Below are 18,195 nucleotides of genomic sequence, written 5' to 3'. Positions count from 1 at the left end.
GTTCTATCTGTAGTTTTACAGTTGACAATCCCCCCCTCCCCGTCCCCCCTACAGAATAGAAATGGTACAACCAGACAGTGACATCACCACCACCTCCTTGGGCTAGACAGGCGTTCGAAGGGTTGCTGCTACATTGTTTACATTTTAGTTGTATTACATAAAATCGACAATAACCTGCCTGTTTACACGTTCAGATTTGAATTTCAACATCACGTCATAGCGCGAGGATTCTGCAAAAATGAAATGGATGTTTAAAGAGGATCATTCCCTCGGTAAAGGGATTTTAATTATGTCACATTAATTGCCTGTGTAATCTCATGTACAGATTTAGTTATCGGTTTTGAAGTGCCAAACTGATGATGACATGAGCAGAATAGATTGCATGTGCCGCACGTTGGGCCACAAACACACAAATAAGGCTTGGAGCTTGAACAAAAGGAATTATGGTGCATGTGTTCACGTACTGGCCTACAGGTTATTCGTAAAATAATGTATTTTATAAACACCATCATAACTTTTACTCGAATCACAAGTAGGCCAACGTTACCCCCCCCCCCCTCCTGAACCTTACTGGTTCCCTCAGTAATGCATATTATGCATGCATATTAAGGTAATTAAGAATAGGGAACATGATAGCACACTATTTAAAAAATATACATAAACAGCATTTATTAATGCGGATTATTACATTGAGATTTTTTTTTAAAGAGATAAAATTGAGAGAGAACTGTCCCAACATATAAGCAGTTATAAACTACCAGTTATCTGACAAAAAACGCACATTTTGTCCCCCAATCTAAATGTGTTTTCATGTACTTTACACCATTTTCTTATTTTAATCTTATCACTTGATAAAGGATCTACTCAATTATGTCTAATTATAGGGCTTATATCTAGGCTAATGAAACTGACAGCATTGAACCTCAATGGAATCCTCACACTTATACTGTTTTCACACTATTGTGTCGAATCCGGTCCAAACTGTTCTGATCTGGCTTTGATGTTTTCTTTTCACATAGTCCTTTTCAGCTTGGCATCTGTGGTGGGTGTGTAAACAGTCCAGTACTGCTCAGCCTGGCTGTACTTTGCTCACCTCAGTAGTTTGAAAGGGTTCTAGTGTCATGCATGACATGGCATGGCTGCCAGAAACCAGCTGTATAATGGCAAAGGTTGAGCTCTAGTCTAGTGAATCTAACATTAACTCATATAGCTATCTAGATCATGACTATGTCTGAAACATTAGTTGAAAGTTGACAGACATATGTGTTGAGATACATGTATGTACAGTGCATTTGGATAGTGTTCAGACCCCTTCCCTTTTTACACATTTTGTTATGTTACAGCCTTATTCTAAAATGTATTAAATAAATAAAAATCCTCATCAATCTACACACAATACCCCACAATGACAAAGCGAAAACAGGTTTTTAGACATTTTTGCAGAACAGAAATACCTTATTTAGAAAAGTATTCAGACCCATTGCCAAGAGACTCAAGGTTGAGCTCAGATGCATCCTGTTTTCATTCATCAACCTTGAGATGTTTCCACAACTTCATTGGAATCCACCTGTGGTACATTCAATTGATTAGACATGATTGGAAGGCACACACCTGTCTATGTAAGGTCCCACAGTTAACAGTGCATGTCAGAGCAAAAACCAAGCCATGAGGTCAAAGGAATTGTCCGTAGAGCTCGGAGACAGGATTGTGTCGAGGCACAGATCTGGGGAAGGGTACCAAATTATTTCTGCAGCGTTGAAGGTCCCCAAGAACACAGTGGCCTCCATTATTCTAAAATGGAAGAAGTTTGGAACTACCAAGACTCTTCCTAGAGCTGGTCACCGGGGGAGAAGGGCCTTGGTCAGGGAGGTAACCAAGAACCCAATGGTCACTCTGACAGAGCTCCAAAATCCTCTGTGGAGATGGGAGAACCTTCCAAAAGGACAACCATCTGCAGCACTCCACCAATCAGGCCTTTATGGTAGAGTGGCCAGACAGAAGCCAGTCCTTAGTAAAAGGCACATGACAGCCCACTTGAAGTTTTCCAAAAGGCACCCAACAGACTCTTAGACCATGAGAAACAAGATTCTCTAGTCTGATTAAACCAAGATTGAACTCTGACCTGATTGCCAACTGTAACATCTGGAGGAAACCTGGCACCATCCCCACGGTGAAGCATGGTGGTGGCAGCATCATGTTGTGGGGATTTTTTTCAGCCGCAGGGACTGGGAGACTACTCAGGATTGATGGAAAGATGAACGGTGCAAAGTACAGAGAGATCCTTGATGAAGACCTTATCCAGAGTCCTCAGGACCTCAGAATGGGGTGAAAACAAGACCACCCATACGTAGAATGTATGCACACATGACTGTAAGTCGCTTTGGATAAAAGCGTCTGCTAAATGGCATATATTATTATTATTATATTAAAACAAGACAACACAGGAGTGGCTCCGGGACAAATAACTGTTCAGCGACGCTCCCCATCTAACCTGACAGGATCTGAGAGGATCTGCAGAGGATCTGCAGATAAGAAACTCCCCAAATACAAGTGAGGCTGTAATCGCTGCCAAAGGTGCTTCAACAAAGTACTGAGTAAAGGGTCTGACTATTTATGTAAATGTGATATTTCAGTTTAAAAAATTTATATACATTTGTAAACATTTCTAAAAAACTGTTTTTGCTTTGTCATTTTGGGGTGTTGTGTGTAGAATGATGAGGGGGAAAAACAATTTAATACATTTTAGATTAAGGTTGTAACGTAACAAAATGTGGAAAACGCTAAGGGATCTGAGTACTTTCCAAATGCACTATATTGGCATTGCACATTGCTTCCACATGGAATGCTTAAAACAAGTATGTTCCCTCACATCATCATTAGAACATCTCCAAAATGACTATTACTACCTACTATTACTGTTTACTGTGCTGTCTCAGTCTTCTGTTTATCTGCTGTCTTAAGTGAATGGAGGTAAATGTATGAGCTGTGGAAAGGAATTTCCTTTTAGGAGGACAATAAATCTATCTAATCTAATGTAAGTAGCTATATCATGCCATTACCTATGCCTGGTGAGTCTCTGATACACCTCTACGCAGACGACACCATTCTGTATACTTCTGGCCCTTCTTTGGACACTGTTAACAACCCTCCAGGCAAGCTTCAATGCCATACAACTCTCCTTCCGTGGCCTCCAATTGCTCTTAAATACAAGTAAAACTAAATGCATGCTCTTCAACCGATCGCTACCTGTACCTGCCCACCTGGCCAACATCACTACTCTGGACGGCTCTGACTTAGAATACAAATACAAATACTTAGGTGTCTGGTTAGACTGTAAACTCTCCTTCCAGACCCATATCAAACATCTCCAATCCAAAATTAAATCTAGAATTGGCTTCCTTTTTCGCAACAAAGCATCCTTCACTCATGCTGCCAAACATACCCTTGTAAAACTAACCAGCCTACCAATCCTCGACTTCGGCGATGTCATTTACAAAATAGCCTCCAATACCCTACTCAACCAATTGGATGCAGTCTATCACAGTGCAATCCGTTTTGTCACCAAAGCCCCATATGCTACCCACCATTGCGACCTGTACGCTCTCGTTGGCTGGCCCTCGCTTCATACTCGTCGCCAAACCCACTGACTCCATGTCATCTACAAGACCCTCCTAGGTAAAGTCCCCCCTTATCTCAGCTCGCTGGTCACCATAGCATCTCCCACCTGTAGCACACGCTCCAGCAGGTATATCTCTCTAGTCACCCCCAAAACCAATTCTTTCTTTGGCCGCCTCTCCTTCCAGTTCTCTGCTGCCAATGACTGGAACGAACTACAAAAATCTCTGAAACTGGAAACACTTATCTCCCTCACTAGCTTTAAGCAACAACTGTCAGAGCAGCTCACAGATTACTGCACCTGTACATAGCCCACCTATAATTTAGCCCAAACAACTACCTCTTTCCCTACTGTATTTAATTAATTTATTAATTTATTTATTTTGCTCCTTTGCACCCCATTATTTTTATTTCTACTTTGCACATTCTTCCACTGCAAATCTACCATTCCAGTGTTTTACTAGCTATTTTGTATTTACTTCGCCACCATGGCCTTTTTTTTTGTTGCCTTTACCTCCCTTATCTCACCTCATTTGCTCACATCGTATATAGACTTGTTTATACTGTATTATTGACTGTATGTTTGTTTTAATCCATGTGTAACTCTGTGTCGTTGTATGTGTCGAACTGCTTTGCTTTATCTTGGCCAGGTCACAATTGTAAATGAGAACTTGTTCTCAACTTGCCTACCTGGTTAAATAAAGGTGAAATAAATAAATGCCTGTGCATCTAATCCTACTTTTTTCTTCTCTTTCTCAGAACACCGATGTGTGGAGTCTGCCAAAATACGCAACAAATATCCTGACAGGGTACCGGTGAGTGAGTGGATCGACCTAGGGGTTAGAGTGTTTTCCTGTGTTAGTGTCTATGCACCCTCAGCCTGAAACAACCGGATGTATCCGGTTTCAGCGGAAATGGAAAGCTAAAGCTAGTCTGTGACTCAACTTCTGCTTTTTATGCGCCGGTACTTTGGCAACTAGTATGTTTAAAAAAATATCCCGCTTTTGCCTGGATGTGTCAATGTGTAGTTCATACATGCATAATCTATAAGCAGAATTAATGTTTTACCTCAATTAGACACGAAATACCTAGTTTGAAGGCTGTGCATCGCCAATTACCCTACATTTACCTCCACAAGCCAGCCACCTAGCAATTTGAGTTTCAGCCAAGGAGGTTCAGCCCCTCGCCAATTAAGTGACAGCTAGGAAGTAGAGCAAGAGAGAGAGAGAGAGAGAGAGCAATTACGTGGTGCACATATCTGCACATTTGTGAAGTAGTACGCAATTTTGGGACCACTTTTGGCTCATGGGCCTTTCAAAACTACTGGCTAAAAATGATACAAAAGTTCTGGAGAATATCTTTAACAAGGTGACATTCCATCTTAACTCCTCATCCACATATACTGGATTGGTTGAACAGCGCAGAAGAGAACATCAGACCGTTTTTTTCTCGTAAAGACCTGAAAGAAAGAAATGCTGTATTTATTTTACACTTGTGCTGGGGAGAAAAAAAAGGCCATTCTAAAATGTGCAGTTTTGTCACACAACACAATGCCACAGATGTCTCAAATTTGGAAGGAGCGTGCAATTACAATTCTGACTGCAGGAATGTCCACCAGAGATTTTGCTAGAGAATTTGATGTAACTCAGTAAAATCGTTGAAATTGTTACATGTTGCGTTTATATTTATGTTCAGTATAGTTATAGTTGATAAATTATTATTATTTATTCATTGCTGTGTCATTTTTACCCCCTTTTTCCTCCCCATTATTTTCTCCTGGCTTGGGAGAGGTGAAGGTAGAGTCATGTATCCTCTGAAACATGACCCGCCAAGCCGCGCTTCTTAACACCCGCACGCTTAACCCGGAAGCCAGCTCCACCAATGTGTTGGAGGTAACACTGTTCAACTGACGACGGAAGTCAGTCTGCAAGTGCCTGGCCCGGCCCAGCACGCCACAAGGAGTCCAATTTGCACGCTCCCTCAAAACATCTGTGGCATTGTGTTGTGTGACAAAACTGTACCTTTTATTGTCTCCAGCACAAGGTGCACCTGTGTAATGATCATGCTGTTTAATCAGCTTCTTGATATGCCACACCAGTCAGGTGGATGGATTATCTTGGCAAAGGAGAAATCCTTACTAACAGGGATGTAAATCAAATTTGTGCACAAAATTTGAGCGAAATAAGATTTTTGTGCATATGGAAAATTTGTGAGATATTTTATTTTAGCTCACGAAACATGGGACCAACACTTTACATATTGCGTTTTATATTTTTGCTCAGTATAAATACTGCACTCTGTCCCGCAAAACATATTTGCTAGATTCATGATAGTGTTGTTAGAAGAAGCAAAGGATTGTGAACTTCAAAACATGATGTTGTTTTATTGGAAATTGTAGCTGTTGTTTGTTGCTAAGTAATTAATCTTCTAACTTCTGACTTGATTTACTGCAGCTAGAAAGAGATCAGTTGATGACTTCTAAAAACAGCTTTATCTACAGATTGGTAGATGCTATTCCCAATCCATTTAGGGGAAGTAGGGGAAGATTTCATACCATCTATGCTTTTGTCTGACTTGTTGGGGGAGTGGTCAAAATGGCAATTGTTTGTAAGGAAGTTTGTTGAGGATTGATGCTGGGGCTTTTGCTTCGCAAGCCCCACAACAATTACTTTGAAGAATTTATCTGCATGGTATGTTTTGTTGGCTAGCTAGCCAGACAGTTTTATAGGAATTCTTCACCCCCCAAAAATGTAATTAACTGCCAATATGCCAACATTCTGTTCAAACAATACAGTCAATCCATAGTTCCATAGTCATACACTGGCTGAAATCAGTTGACGATAGGACTTAGACAAGTTGTACATTTAAGAAGTACTGATATTGTATCATATAATAACACAGACATTTATGTCTGTTTACTTATATTTTAGAGGCTGTTTATACAGAAAATGTGTATAAAACCCATATAAAAACTGTACTTATATGACAATATTGTTGGTCGACAATAATCATTTTGCACAGTTTCTTCTAATTTACATGCCTTACTTTTATTTTCCTGCACAAGTAAAATCAGGAAGTGCATAACTGACGCCTCTACTGCCATTCATTCCAAGTAGACTGGTCTGGATTTTCCCCTGCCATTTTCACCCCCTTCTGTAACTTTTAGGATTGATGGCATAGCCCCTCTAGTAATTTAATAGGATTTCTATCGGTGGTTTCACATATCCCTTTTATGATCCAGATCCTGGAGCGTTTTATAACCTGATCCGCGCTATAAAGCATGTATGAAATGCAAACAAACCCTGCCTGAAACGAATCCTGGACCCGGTTGTGTAGCGGGTCCAAGATCCAGGACCAGAGAGACCCTTTTCTACACCTGTTTTAATGTGTTATATGTCAATGTACAAAAAGGTCGTTATTGGAACGATGTACCTGGCTGAATAAATATTAAATAAATAAAATATTGAGCACACTGGATTGTGTAAAATCTCTGGAATGTTTGTTTATGGCTGTGCGTAAATCATAACACAAAAGGATGTTATACGTCATATCCCTGTGTGTGTGTGTGTGTGTGTGTGTGTGTGTGTGTGTGTGTGTGTGTGTGTGTGTGTGTGTGTGTGTGTGTGTGTGTGTGTGTGTGTGTGTGTGTGTGTGTGTGTGTGTGTGTGTGTGTGTGTGTGTGTGTGTGTGTGTGTGTGTGTGTTTAAATATGTTATTAATCTGCTTCTCAGGTGATAGTGGAGAAAGTGTCTGGCTCACAGATAGTGGACATCGACAAGAGAAAATACTTGGTCCCTTCTGACATCACAGTGGCCCAGTTCATGTGGATCATCAGGAAGCGCATCCAGCTGCCCTCGGAGAAAGCTATTTTTCTCTTTGTTGACAAAACTGTTCCCCAGTCCAGGTGAGATTAAATTGATTTAATTGGAGGAAGGGGTGGGGGCTGTAAGTAGTATTTCTCAAAACACTAGATGAGACCTGAGTGCATTGTTTTTCACTCTGTCCCAATGATACTACCGTGTTATACAACCATCCACATTTTACTTTGTCTTCAAGAACTGTTGCATTCTTAGACCAGCCTAGGTTTCATCCCATGTGGTCGCTATGTGCATTTGTTTGTGTCCATCTCTGTAACTAAAGACAATGAACCTTCAGTTTCAGTCTCTGTTAAATCAATCTCCCTGTGAAAGAGAGTATAGCCACACCAATCTCCTTCACTTACACCTAATCTTGATTAATACAGAACTAAAATCTCACGTAATTTGATCAGACATTATGTTACGTAGTCTGCCAACAAGAAATGACTTTCACGTAATCACACCTACAAATCTACCCCAATCACACTCTCTCTAGCTGGGTCTGATTGTGAGTACTATCTGTCAAAAACCTGTAAAATACATATACCTACCAATGCATTATGTGGGTAGACTGTACACATGATTATGGGGTTTGACTGATTAAACCTTGAAATTAGATTCTTAAAACTCAGCTTCCTTGTTTATCTACAGACAATACCATTCTGATGTAAGATAACATTTTTGAACAGATCACGGGTGACTCAGATATTAGATGAGTTCCTGAATGTTTATTGTATGTGGGGTATGTATTGGAGGAACCTTGATTTTCAGCTTATAGTATGGCAACGCGAGACTAATAGAGGAGTATGTTCATGCATTTGTGTTCGGAGTTCGAAATTTGTCTTGTTGGACGATGTATCTGTTTTAAATCTTTGTGTGTTCCGGAAAATGTATGTTCAAAATGTGACCAATGTCTTTCTCTATCCTGCAGTCTGACAATGGGACAGCTATATGAGAAAGAGAGAGATGGGGATGGCTTTCTGTACATGGCGTACAGTGGCGAAAACACATTTGGTTTCTAGGCCTTCACACAAAGTTGAGTTGACACAACCCTTGCATCCTCCTTGACCCAATCATCCCATTATTTCTTGCAGACAAGCTTGATTGTATCGCTATCATAATAGAGAAAGATGTGTGGAAGAAGTGTTAGAAACCTCAACATTAATCATGCATTTGTATTACTAGTATCACTCATACCATATTATATTGAAACTATAAATTGTACATTTGATTACTTTTAGGTAAAGAATGTTGTTGCATTATAATTAGCAGTTTAACATATTAATGTCAGCTATGATATACAGTAATAACGGTTTTGTTTTAATTTATCAATGTTGTTTGATCTGTTTATTATCTTTAAAGATGATATATACTGTACCAATCATTTGAATATATGAAAGGTAAGGTAGCTTGATGACCAATAAAAACACATAAAATGGCTCATATTCTCTGTACTCGTTCAAAACAACAATTGAATTTTCTTAACAGAAATATATTCACGGATGCATATATCATTCTGGACAAGTACAGGAGCAAAGACTGTCACACATACTGTATGTGTGGCAGCGTAGCTTAGTGGTTAGAGCGTTGGACTAGTAACCGGAAGGGTGCGAGTTCAAACCCCCGAGCTGACAAGGTACAAATCTGTCGTTCTGCCCCTGAACAGGCAGTTAACCCACTGTTCCCAGGCCGTCATTGAAAATAAGAATATGTTCTTAACTGACTTGCCTGGTTAAATAAAGGTCAAATTAAATATATTGACTCAGATCTCATGAACATATCTACCACTTTACCACATTCCTCAAAGCTCTCCATAGACACATGAAACTAGAATTGAAATAATAATAATTAAGACAAAGCAACCAAAAGGGCTAGGAGGGGACACTGACCATGTGAGCTCCAAACCCTTTTTAAACTCAGGTCTTTGCATGTCCTGACAAAATAAGCCATTGCTTCCTTGGCTCATCTACAAGTACAATAATGCTTCATGACAGTGTATGGCTGTGTACTTTCACCTGTGTTTGAATGTCCCTCTAAAATCACACAGCATTATGGACAAACCGGTCTCTCAGTCCCTTGTTGCTGTAAGCAACAAAGTCGTGCTGTGCTTAAGTGAAACAGCAGCAGGTTTAGGTCACTGCGGAGCCACAGTGAGAAGGCCTCTGAGCGCAGCTGCAGCCAGGCCTGCTGGTATGACATAGCCGCCTGCTAGTAGTCCCAGTACATCTGGACCCAGCTAACAATTCTAGGGAGGGAGAATGTTTTTGTAATGTTACCCGTAGTATTGCCCTAATGTTTGAGTCTAAAGTTTTCCGTTAGTTAGGGGGACATTCTATCTATAGCTAGATTTCCATCCAGTTGGCGAGAGATTTTCATGAAAATATTCTAAAATACACATAAAAACATTTTCCCACCAGAGATGTGTTTCCATCAAATTGACTGGTTGTGAATAAAGGGCTGTGTGAGATGATGTAGTGCACATAAAAATACCGTTCGTGGTTAAATCCCCATTTACTGAATAAAAAATACAAGTTAAATAGGTTTCCATCGCATTTTAAACTCTTTTGATGGTTTTCTCACGAAACATGTTGCATTATATAGTGAGTGTGCCCCTGCTGGTATTGGCACGTGCGCTCTAGCCAACCGCTCGCAGATACAATGCAGGTATAGCCTATATGATGAGATTATTAAGGACAAATGAGCAAAAATGTTATTTGTCAAATGGCAGGCCAAGCCTCGATGATCATGTCATGACCAGAATAAGACTCAATATGTATTGGAAAGGAAAGGGAGATACCTAGTCTGTTGCAGAATTGAATGCATTCAACCAAAATGTGTCTTCCACATTTATCCCAATGCCATTTATCCCAACAGCAGAACAGCAGATTTTTCCACTTTGCCGGCTCGGGGATTCAAACCAGCAACCTTTCAGTTACTGGCCCAACGTTCTTAACGAGCTCATCGCCTTGCACTTTCACCACCCTGTAAAGTTTATCATAACTTATTTCACCTGTAGCTTAATAAACTGCATGCTTTCCCAGTGCAGCTTGGCAGGGCCGTGTTTCGGAGGACACATGGTTCTCGACCTCTTCCGAGTCCGTACGAGAGTTGCAGCGATGGGACAAGACTGTAACTACCAATTGGATATCACAGAATTGGGGAGAAAAAGTCAAACGTGTGGAGTGTGACTCCAAGTTTACTTCGATATTATGGTTATTATATCAATATTTGCGCATAAAAGCATTTCAACCGACATTTCTCATATAATTCATTTCACTGACATCAAAAGATCTCATCTTGTCTATTGTATTTTGTTTTGTTGACATTTGGAAAGTTTCCCGAAATGTTCTGTTTTCATAAGGCCTGTCATTAAATGTTTGTTGTTTGATCCCACATGTACTTTGCTCGCATAAAAAAGTTGGATGATAACAAGGTTTTTGCTAACATAAACCAGGTTTTGTCGTTAGGGTAATATTCCATCAATGTCCCACCAAATATCACAGAACATGGTTGACATGTCCTCGGAATATAAGATATTAATGTTCTAAACACATTTCATGAGAACGTTGCAAGAATATTCATTTGTCTAGTTTTCTATGGGGTTAGGAGAATGTTCCATCAACGTCCCACCAAACATGGTTGCCATATTTTCAGAATATAAAATATTAATGTTCTATAGACACGTTTCATGAGAACCTTGCAAGAACATTCCTGTCCAGTTTTCTGAGGGTTAAGAGAATATTCCTTCTATCAACGCCCCAACAAACATACACAGAACATGGTTGCCATGTTCTCAGAACATAAGGTATGAATGGTCTAGACACACTTCATGGGCATGTTGCAAGAACATTTCTGTGTATCAGTTGTCAGGACACTGCCTGAGGGTCCCAAAGAAATGTTTATAATAATCATTACACATCACGCCTTGTAACAGTTCACCTAATTGGTGAAACACTGATCCATTCATAGCTCTTTGCCTGTTGGGATACTTACACACAGTGCTTTTAACATACAGTGTTTTCAACTTACATATTTGATGTACTTTGACATACATGCTTACATTATGTATGTTCATTTGTAAATTGAAAGCACAATCCAGGCCCTGATTGGTGAACCATTGAACCATTCATAGCTCTTTGTCTATTGGCAAGGTCAGGGATACTCACACAGCTTTTAACATACATGTTCGACAAGAGTAACAAGGTGTGATATGTAAACTTTTTTTCCTTGTATTAGTCATCTCAGGGATCCTACTTGAAAACATAACAGAGAAGCAATTTCCAGATTTGCTCATCTCTAAACAGAAAATAAAGATGAAATCATAAAATGACACTAAAACTGTTTAGGACTTCACTAAATACTTCATAATATCAAACCATATGTTAAAAGATGCAGAGTTGTCCTTTAAGACTCAAAACTATCACCATTTATTTACATCCTTTAGGGGTAAATCATTCTCTGTCCCATTGGAGTACAGCTATATTTAATTGTCCAGGGGAGCAGTATGCCCAATGAGTGCTTTCGATTTTTTTCCAAGGATCATGTTACCAGTTAATAAGATTGTGAAAGCTCAAATACATACACTTGCACATACACACATACACACACTCTGCTTCTAATGTCGAAGCCTCTCCACTCGAACTCAGACACAGGAAATGAAGCGGTGTTGGCGGGGCATGGAGGAATGAGGTGGATGTGCAGGCTGATGAGATGCAGGGTCTGGGTCTCAGAGACAGAAACACAAAGGAATCCTTGGGTTATGTTTCGAAACCCTGGAAATAAATCCTTAGTTCTCAGTAGTGTAAAAAGGGTTCATTCCATAGAAGTAGAATGATTCATTCTCATTCAATGGTTCATTCACCACCTCACCTCCTGTCACCTCAGGTTAATACGTCATGGTAACGGTGACTGGGTTTCTGTATTTGTTGTTTCTGTTTGTTTGTGTCTGTAGGGGAAAGGACCTCCCCAGCTAACAAGAAATGTTCCCATAACTTTAGAGAATGTTCCTTTAAGAGTCTCATTAGGTTATTAACTAACATTTTCATAACAATGTTCCCGTGATGTGCAAGGAATATTTCCAAGAGACCATTGCCTTATTGTCAAATAGAACTTACCCACAATGTGGTTACCATGTCCTCAGAAATTAAGATATTAATGTTAGACAGGTTTCATGGGAACATTACAAGAACAGTCATTGTCCAGTTTTCTGAGGGTTAGGAGAATATTGCATCAATGTCCCACCAAACATACAAAGAACATGGTTGCCATGTTCTCTGTAATATAAGATATTAATGTTCTAAACACATTTCATGGGAACCTTGTAGGAACATTTCTGTGTATCAGAAACAAGAAACATTATTTTTTCATTATGTTCTGAGAACATGGCAATCATGTTCTGTGTACAGTATGTTTTGGGAGACAATGATATAATATTCTCCTAAACCCTCATAAAATTGGACCCATGAAACCTGTCTAGAACATTCATATCTTAAATTCTTAGAACATGGTAACCACATTGTGGGTAAGTTCTATTATATTTTACATTAACGAAATGGTCTCTTGGAAACATTCCTTGCACATCACGGGAACATTCCTATGAAATTGTTAGTTAAAAACCTAATGAGACTCTTAAGGGAACATTGTCTGAAGTTGTGGGAACGTTTGTTGTTAGATGGAAAGCTCCTTTCCCCTACAGACACAAACAAAACAGAAAAAACATATACAGAAACTCAGCGTCCGTTACCATGACACATTAACTTCTAAATCACAATACCTGAGGTGACATGAGGTGACATGAGGTGACATGAGGTGACATGAGGTGAATGAAACATATAATAAGAATTCAGAAGTTTATGTCTATGGAATGAACCCTTTTTACACCACTGAGGAAATAAAGGATTTATTTCCAGGGTGTGGAAACATGTCCCTAGGATTCCTGTCCTCTGTGTTTCTGTCTCTGAGGCCCAGACCCTGCATCTCATCAGCCTGCACATCCACCTCATTCCTCCATGCCCCGCCAACACCGCTTCATTTCCTGTGTCTGAGTTCGAGTGGAGAGGCTTTCACATGAGAAGCAGAGTGTGTGTATGTGTGCATGTGTAGGTATATGTATTTGAGTTTTCACAATCTTATTAACTGATGACTTGATCCTTTCACAATTGCACTCATTGGGCATACTGCTCCCATGAACAATTAAATGTAGCTGAACTCAAATGGGACAGAGAATGGTTAACTCCTAAATTGCCTAACTAAATGGCGATAGTGTGCAGGAGGTTTTCTGTTACGTTTTCTAGTAGGATCAGTAGGATGACTAACACAATAAATTATGGACAGTCATTTTCAGAAATCTATATAACCCATCTGTAGATTTCTGATCATATTAGAACCTGCAATATGTTGTTGTGGTTGTCTTTGTCTAATAACATCTCTACATATTTTAAATAGATGCTCAAAAACCTACAGAATGATATTTATAGTCAGCTTACTCAAAAAAAAATTAAAATCTTGTTCAAGGCTCAAACTCCCATGATTCCATTCTACAAAACCACTCCCCCCATCACCAACCTAAGTTGCAGCTTTGGCAGCACCCGTGTCCTTTCCAAATAGCCTATGTTTTCATACTGAATTTCTTGTAACCGTCATACTTTTATTAGTTCCAATAGGCCTCCATGGTTGTTGGATGGTTGCTTGGACAGTCGCTGAGACTGTATTTGTCTGTAATTGTTGAAAAAACTTTATTTCAGATGCAGTAGGTTTAGCTACTTATTCAGCTAAACATTCTATTGAGAGAGAGAGCTTTTGTAATGATACCCATAATGTTCCCCTAAAGTTTTCTGTTAGTTTGAGGAACGTTCTATCTATGTTGGCAAAAACAAACTGAGAACCTTTTTAGCATGTTTTGGCATTAGAGTTAGGCGAACATTCCGTTAATGTCAAACAGAACATACCCAGAACGTAGTTGCCATGTTCTCAGAACACAAGATATGAATGTTCCAGATATGTTTCATGGAAATGTTGCAAGAACATTCATGTGTCCAGTTTTATGAGGGTTAGGAGAATATTCCATCAATGTCCCACCAAACATACACAGTTTCATGTTTTATTAGTCGTATGCCACCATGTCTGTGTCATGTTTCCTGCATGGTCTCATAGACTAGACGTGACATAGTAAATCCGGGACACTCAAATTAGTGTGATACAGTATGTTACATTTGGTATGGTTAGATAAGACATAAAATTGAGATGGTGGTTGGTCAGGGTGGATGGGTAAGCGTATAACGCGAATCTCTAGCAACCCAAAGGTATAACGTGGAACGTCTAGCTACTCAAAGGTTGTGTGTTCTAATCTCATCACAGATAACTTTAGCAAATTAGCAATTTTGCAACTACTTACATGTTAGCTAACCTTAACCCTAACCTTAACCCTTTAACCGAACTCCGTGTAGCCTACTTTTAACAGAGCTGAGATTTACTTCAAAGTGCATTCACCCTACTGCTTACAGCCTTACACCTATAAAGTTGTTTCAGTTCTTCACAAGTGCCTATGGAGGAGGGGGTAGGGTTTCTTCTGGACAGGACAGGGCCTAACTATACTTGCCCAATATGCACATGTCCTAGAGATATCCCTTATTGGGACAATCGTTGGTGCTGGTGGAATGGGTTCGAGATTCTTAGCAAAATATGTTAATGTAATTATTTGGCAACGTTTACAACACACATTTCTGATCTACTTCAAATTAATTTCTCATTAGCTAGGTTTTCATCCAATTGCCAACAGATTTTCATGTGAATATTCTAAAATCTGCATAAAAACAATGAGACAATTTTCCCAACAAATAGGTATTTCCATCAAATTGACTTGTTGGGGGTAAAAGGCTGTATGTGATGATAAGTGCACATAAAAATAACTTATGTGGTAAAATTCTCATATATCCAATAAAAAAATACAAGTTATGGCTTTCCATGGCATTTTCAACTCTACTGATGGTTTTCTCACAAAAAAATGTTGCGGTGTATAGCGAATTTGCCCACTCTGGTATTGGCAAGTGCGCTCCAGCCAACTGGTCACAGATAGAGTGCCGGTATTATCAAACTGGGTATGCGCAATGCCATCAGGTGTACGCCAAATAAATAAAATAAAAGTAAACACTTTTTCAAACACATTTTCAAACAGTACATTTATATTTTATTTATATTTTCCATACATTTGGGTGAGGTTTTTTTCTTGCCTGAGTAGCCTCGTTTCACTGCCAAAAATAAAATGAAACCATCTACTGTTCAGCGAAATAACAACAATGTCAAATACAGGTAGCCTAGTCAAATAAATAACATCTAATCACATTAACCGTTACTCTCTCACGGGAAACCTTCACTCTTGTGCAGACATTTAGAAACTAAACATGACAATTTGAAAAATAAGTCACAGTAGTTTGAGACATATATAAAAAGATATGTATAAAAGCAACAAATATCATCAAGAAGGGGCTAGAAGTGCCTTATATGGTGAGCTACCGAGTGGCTAGGACAGGCAAACCTCATGCTATTGTGGAGGACTTAATTATTCCTCCTGCCGTGAATATGGCTGTGACAATGCTGGGGGGAAAGGCCAAAAAAAACTATACAGACAATGCCTTCGTCAAACAACACCGTTTCACGATGCATCAGTAACATGGCAGGAGATGTTTTGAAACAATTACTGTTTCGCATAAAAGGAAATTAATTATATGCGTTACGATGGATGAGTCAACAGACGTGGCGTGGCGGGCCTGGCACAGCTCCTGGTATATGTCCGTTAAGTTTATGGGGGGTCAATTAAGGAAGACATCCTCTTCTGGTAACCACTGGAAACCAGGACAACATGAGAGGATATTTTAAAAGTATTGGAAAGCTTTGTGACATCAGATGGACTTTGGTGGTCAAGATGTGTTGGTATCTGTACTGATGGCGCAAAAGCCATGACAGGGAGACATAGTGGAGTGGTAACAAATGTGCAATCAGTTGCTTCCGACGCCACTTGAGTACACTGTAGCATCCACCGAGAGGCCAAGGGAATGCCTGCTAGCTTGAAAGACGTTTTGGACACTACAATGAAAATGGTTAACTTTGTTAAAGCAAGGCCCCTAAACTCACGTGTTGTCACGCCCTGATCTGTTTCACCTGTTCTTGTGATTGTCTCCACCCTCTCCAGGTGTCACTTATTTTCCCCAGTGTATTTATCCCTGTGTTTCCTGTCTCTCTATGCCAGTTCGTCTTTTATGTTTCCAAGTCAACCAGCGGTTTTCCCGGTCTCCTGCTTTTTGCATTCTCCTTTTTCTAGTCCTCCCGGTTTTGACCGTTGCCTGGTCCTGGACTTTGTACCCACCTGCCTGACCATTCTGCTTGCCTTGACCACGAGCCTATCTGGCACTCGGTACCTCCTGGACTCTGATCTCGTTTTGACCTTTTTGCCTGTCCACGACCATTCTTTTGCTTACCACGTTGGATGAATAAACATTGTAAGACTCCAACCATCTGCCTCCTGTGTCTGCATTTGGGTCTCGCCTTGTGCCTTGATACATGTATTTTCTGCACTATGCAATGATATGGGCAGCGACCATGTAACGCTTTTACAACATACAGAAGTGCGCTGGTTATCAAGGTGCAAAGTATTGAATTTTTTTAAATTGAGAGCCGAGCTTTAAGTTTTCTTTACTGACCATAATTTCACTTGTCTGACCACTTGCATGATGACAAATTTCTCACACGACTGGCCTATCCGGGTGATGTTTTTTCTCGCTTGAATGATCTGAATCTAGGTTTACAGAGACTCTCCTCAACTATACTCAATGTGTGGGACAAAATTCAGGCTATGATAAGAAATTGGAGCTCTTCTGTCTGCATTAACTAGGACAACACACAGGTCTTTCCATCATTGTATGATTTATTGTGGGCAAATGAACTCAAGCTTACAGAGTGTCAAATGTGATATAGCAAAGAACCTGTGTGAGCTGGATGCACAATTACGCAGGTACTTTCCCGAAAAGGATGACACAAACAACTGGATTCGTTATCCCTTTCATGCCCTGCCTCCAGTCCACTTACCGATATCTGAACAAGAGAGCCTCATCGAAATTGCAACAAGCGGTTCTGTGAAAATTGAATTTAATCAGAAGCCACTGCCAAATTTCTGGATAGGGTTGTGCTCAGAGTTTCTTGCCTTGGCAAATCACGCTGTTAAGAAACTGATGCCCTTTGCAACCATGTATCTATGCGAGAGTGGATTCTCGGCCCTCACTAGCATGAAAACTAAATACAGGCACAGACTTTGTGTGGAAAATTATTTAAGACAAACCCAACATTGTAGAGTTATGTGCATCCTTTCAAGCACACCCTTCTCATTAACATGTGGTGAGTTATTTACAATTTGTGATGAACATAAGGTTTATATGTAAGATGGCTAAATAAAGAGCAAAATGATTGATTATTATTATATTATTATTTGTCGTGTTGTGACAAAAACACTCATTCTTATGTTTAATAAATGTATCGTATAGTGTGTGTGTGTGGCAGGCTTACAACGATGGCAAAAAAATAACATTTAAGAGTGTGCTGACCCTGGTGCTGGAGGGGGTACGCAGCTGGACGTTGAATGTTTGAAGGGATACGGGACTATAAAAAGTTTAGGAACCGCTGGCCTACATGATTACATTTCTTTGGACAGAAGAGCTAGATTATTTGTGTATGT

At 39.8% G+C, this 18,195-nt stretch overlaps 1 protein-coding gene across 2 annotated transcripts; it reads left to right on the top strand.

Annotated features, from left to right (window-relative positions):
* The first annotated feature begins 74 nt into the window (after positions 1 to 74).
* On the top strand, positions 75 to 8,913 carry LOC123999940 (gamma-aminobutyric acid receptor-associated protein-like 2). 2 transcript variants are annotated; one of them, XM_046305990.1, is made up of 4 exons: positions 75 to 272; positions 4,375 to 4,454; positions 7,347 to 7,519; positions 8,404 to 8,913. In XM_046305990.1, the coding sequence occupies exons 1-4, from the start codon at positions 239 to 241 to the stop codon at positions 8,492 to 8,494; spliced, it is 378 nt and encodes a 125-aa protein (XP_046161946.1). In that variant the 5' UTR covers positions 75 to 238; the 3' UTR covers positions 8,495 to 8,913. The 2 variants fall into 2 exon arrangements, with proteins under 2 accessions (XP_046161946.1, XP_046161952.1); XM_046305996.1 differs by having other exon boundaries at positions 79 to 272; positions 4,375 to 4,430.
* Positions 8,914 to 18,195: the final 9,282 nt, after the last annotated feature.

This window comes from Oncorhynchus gorbuscha, linkage group LG02 (assembly GCF_021184085.1).
Source record: "Oncorhynchus gorbuscha isolate QuinsamMale2020 ecotype Even-year linkage group LG02, OgorEven_v1.0, whole genome shotgun sequence".
Lineage (NCBI taxonomy): Eukaryota > Metazoa > Chordata > Actinopteri > Salmoniformes > Salmonidae > Oncorhynchus > Oncorhynchus gorbuscha.
Note: the sequence above shows the minus strand (reverse complement) of the source record. Positions and strands in the feature narration are given on the sequence as shown.

Excerpts from the sequence above, each read along its gene's own strand:
- LOC123999940 (XM_046305990.1), top strand. The coding sequence starts at position 239 with ATGAAATGGATGTTTAAAGAGGATCATTCCCTCG. Across the intron at positions 273-4,374 it reads TAAAGAGGATCATTCCCTCG|AACACCGATGTGTGGAGTCT; the intron begins GTAAAGGGATTT and ends TCTCTTTCTCAG. Across the intron at positions 7,520-8,403 it reads AAAACTGTTCCCCAGTCCAG|TCTGACAATGGGACAGCTAT; the intron begins GTGAGATTAAAT and ends TCTATCCTGCAG.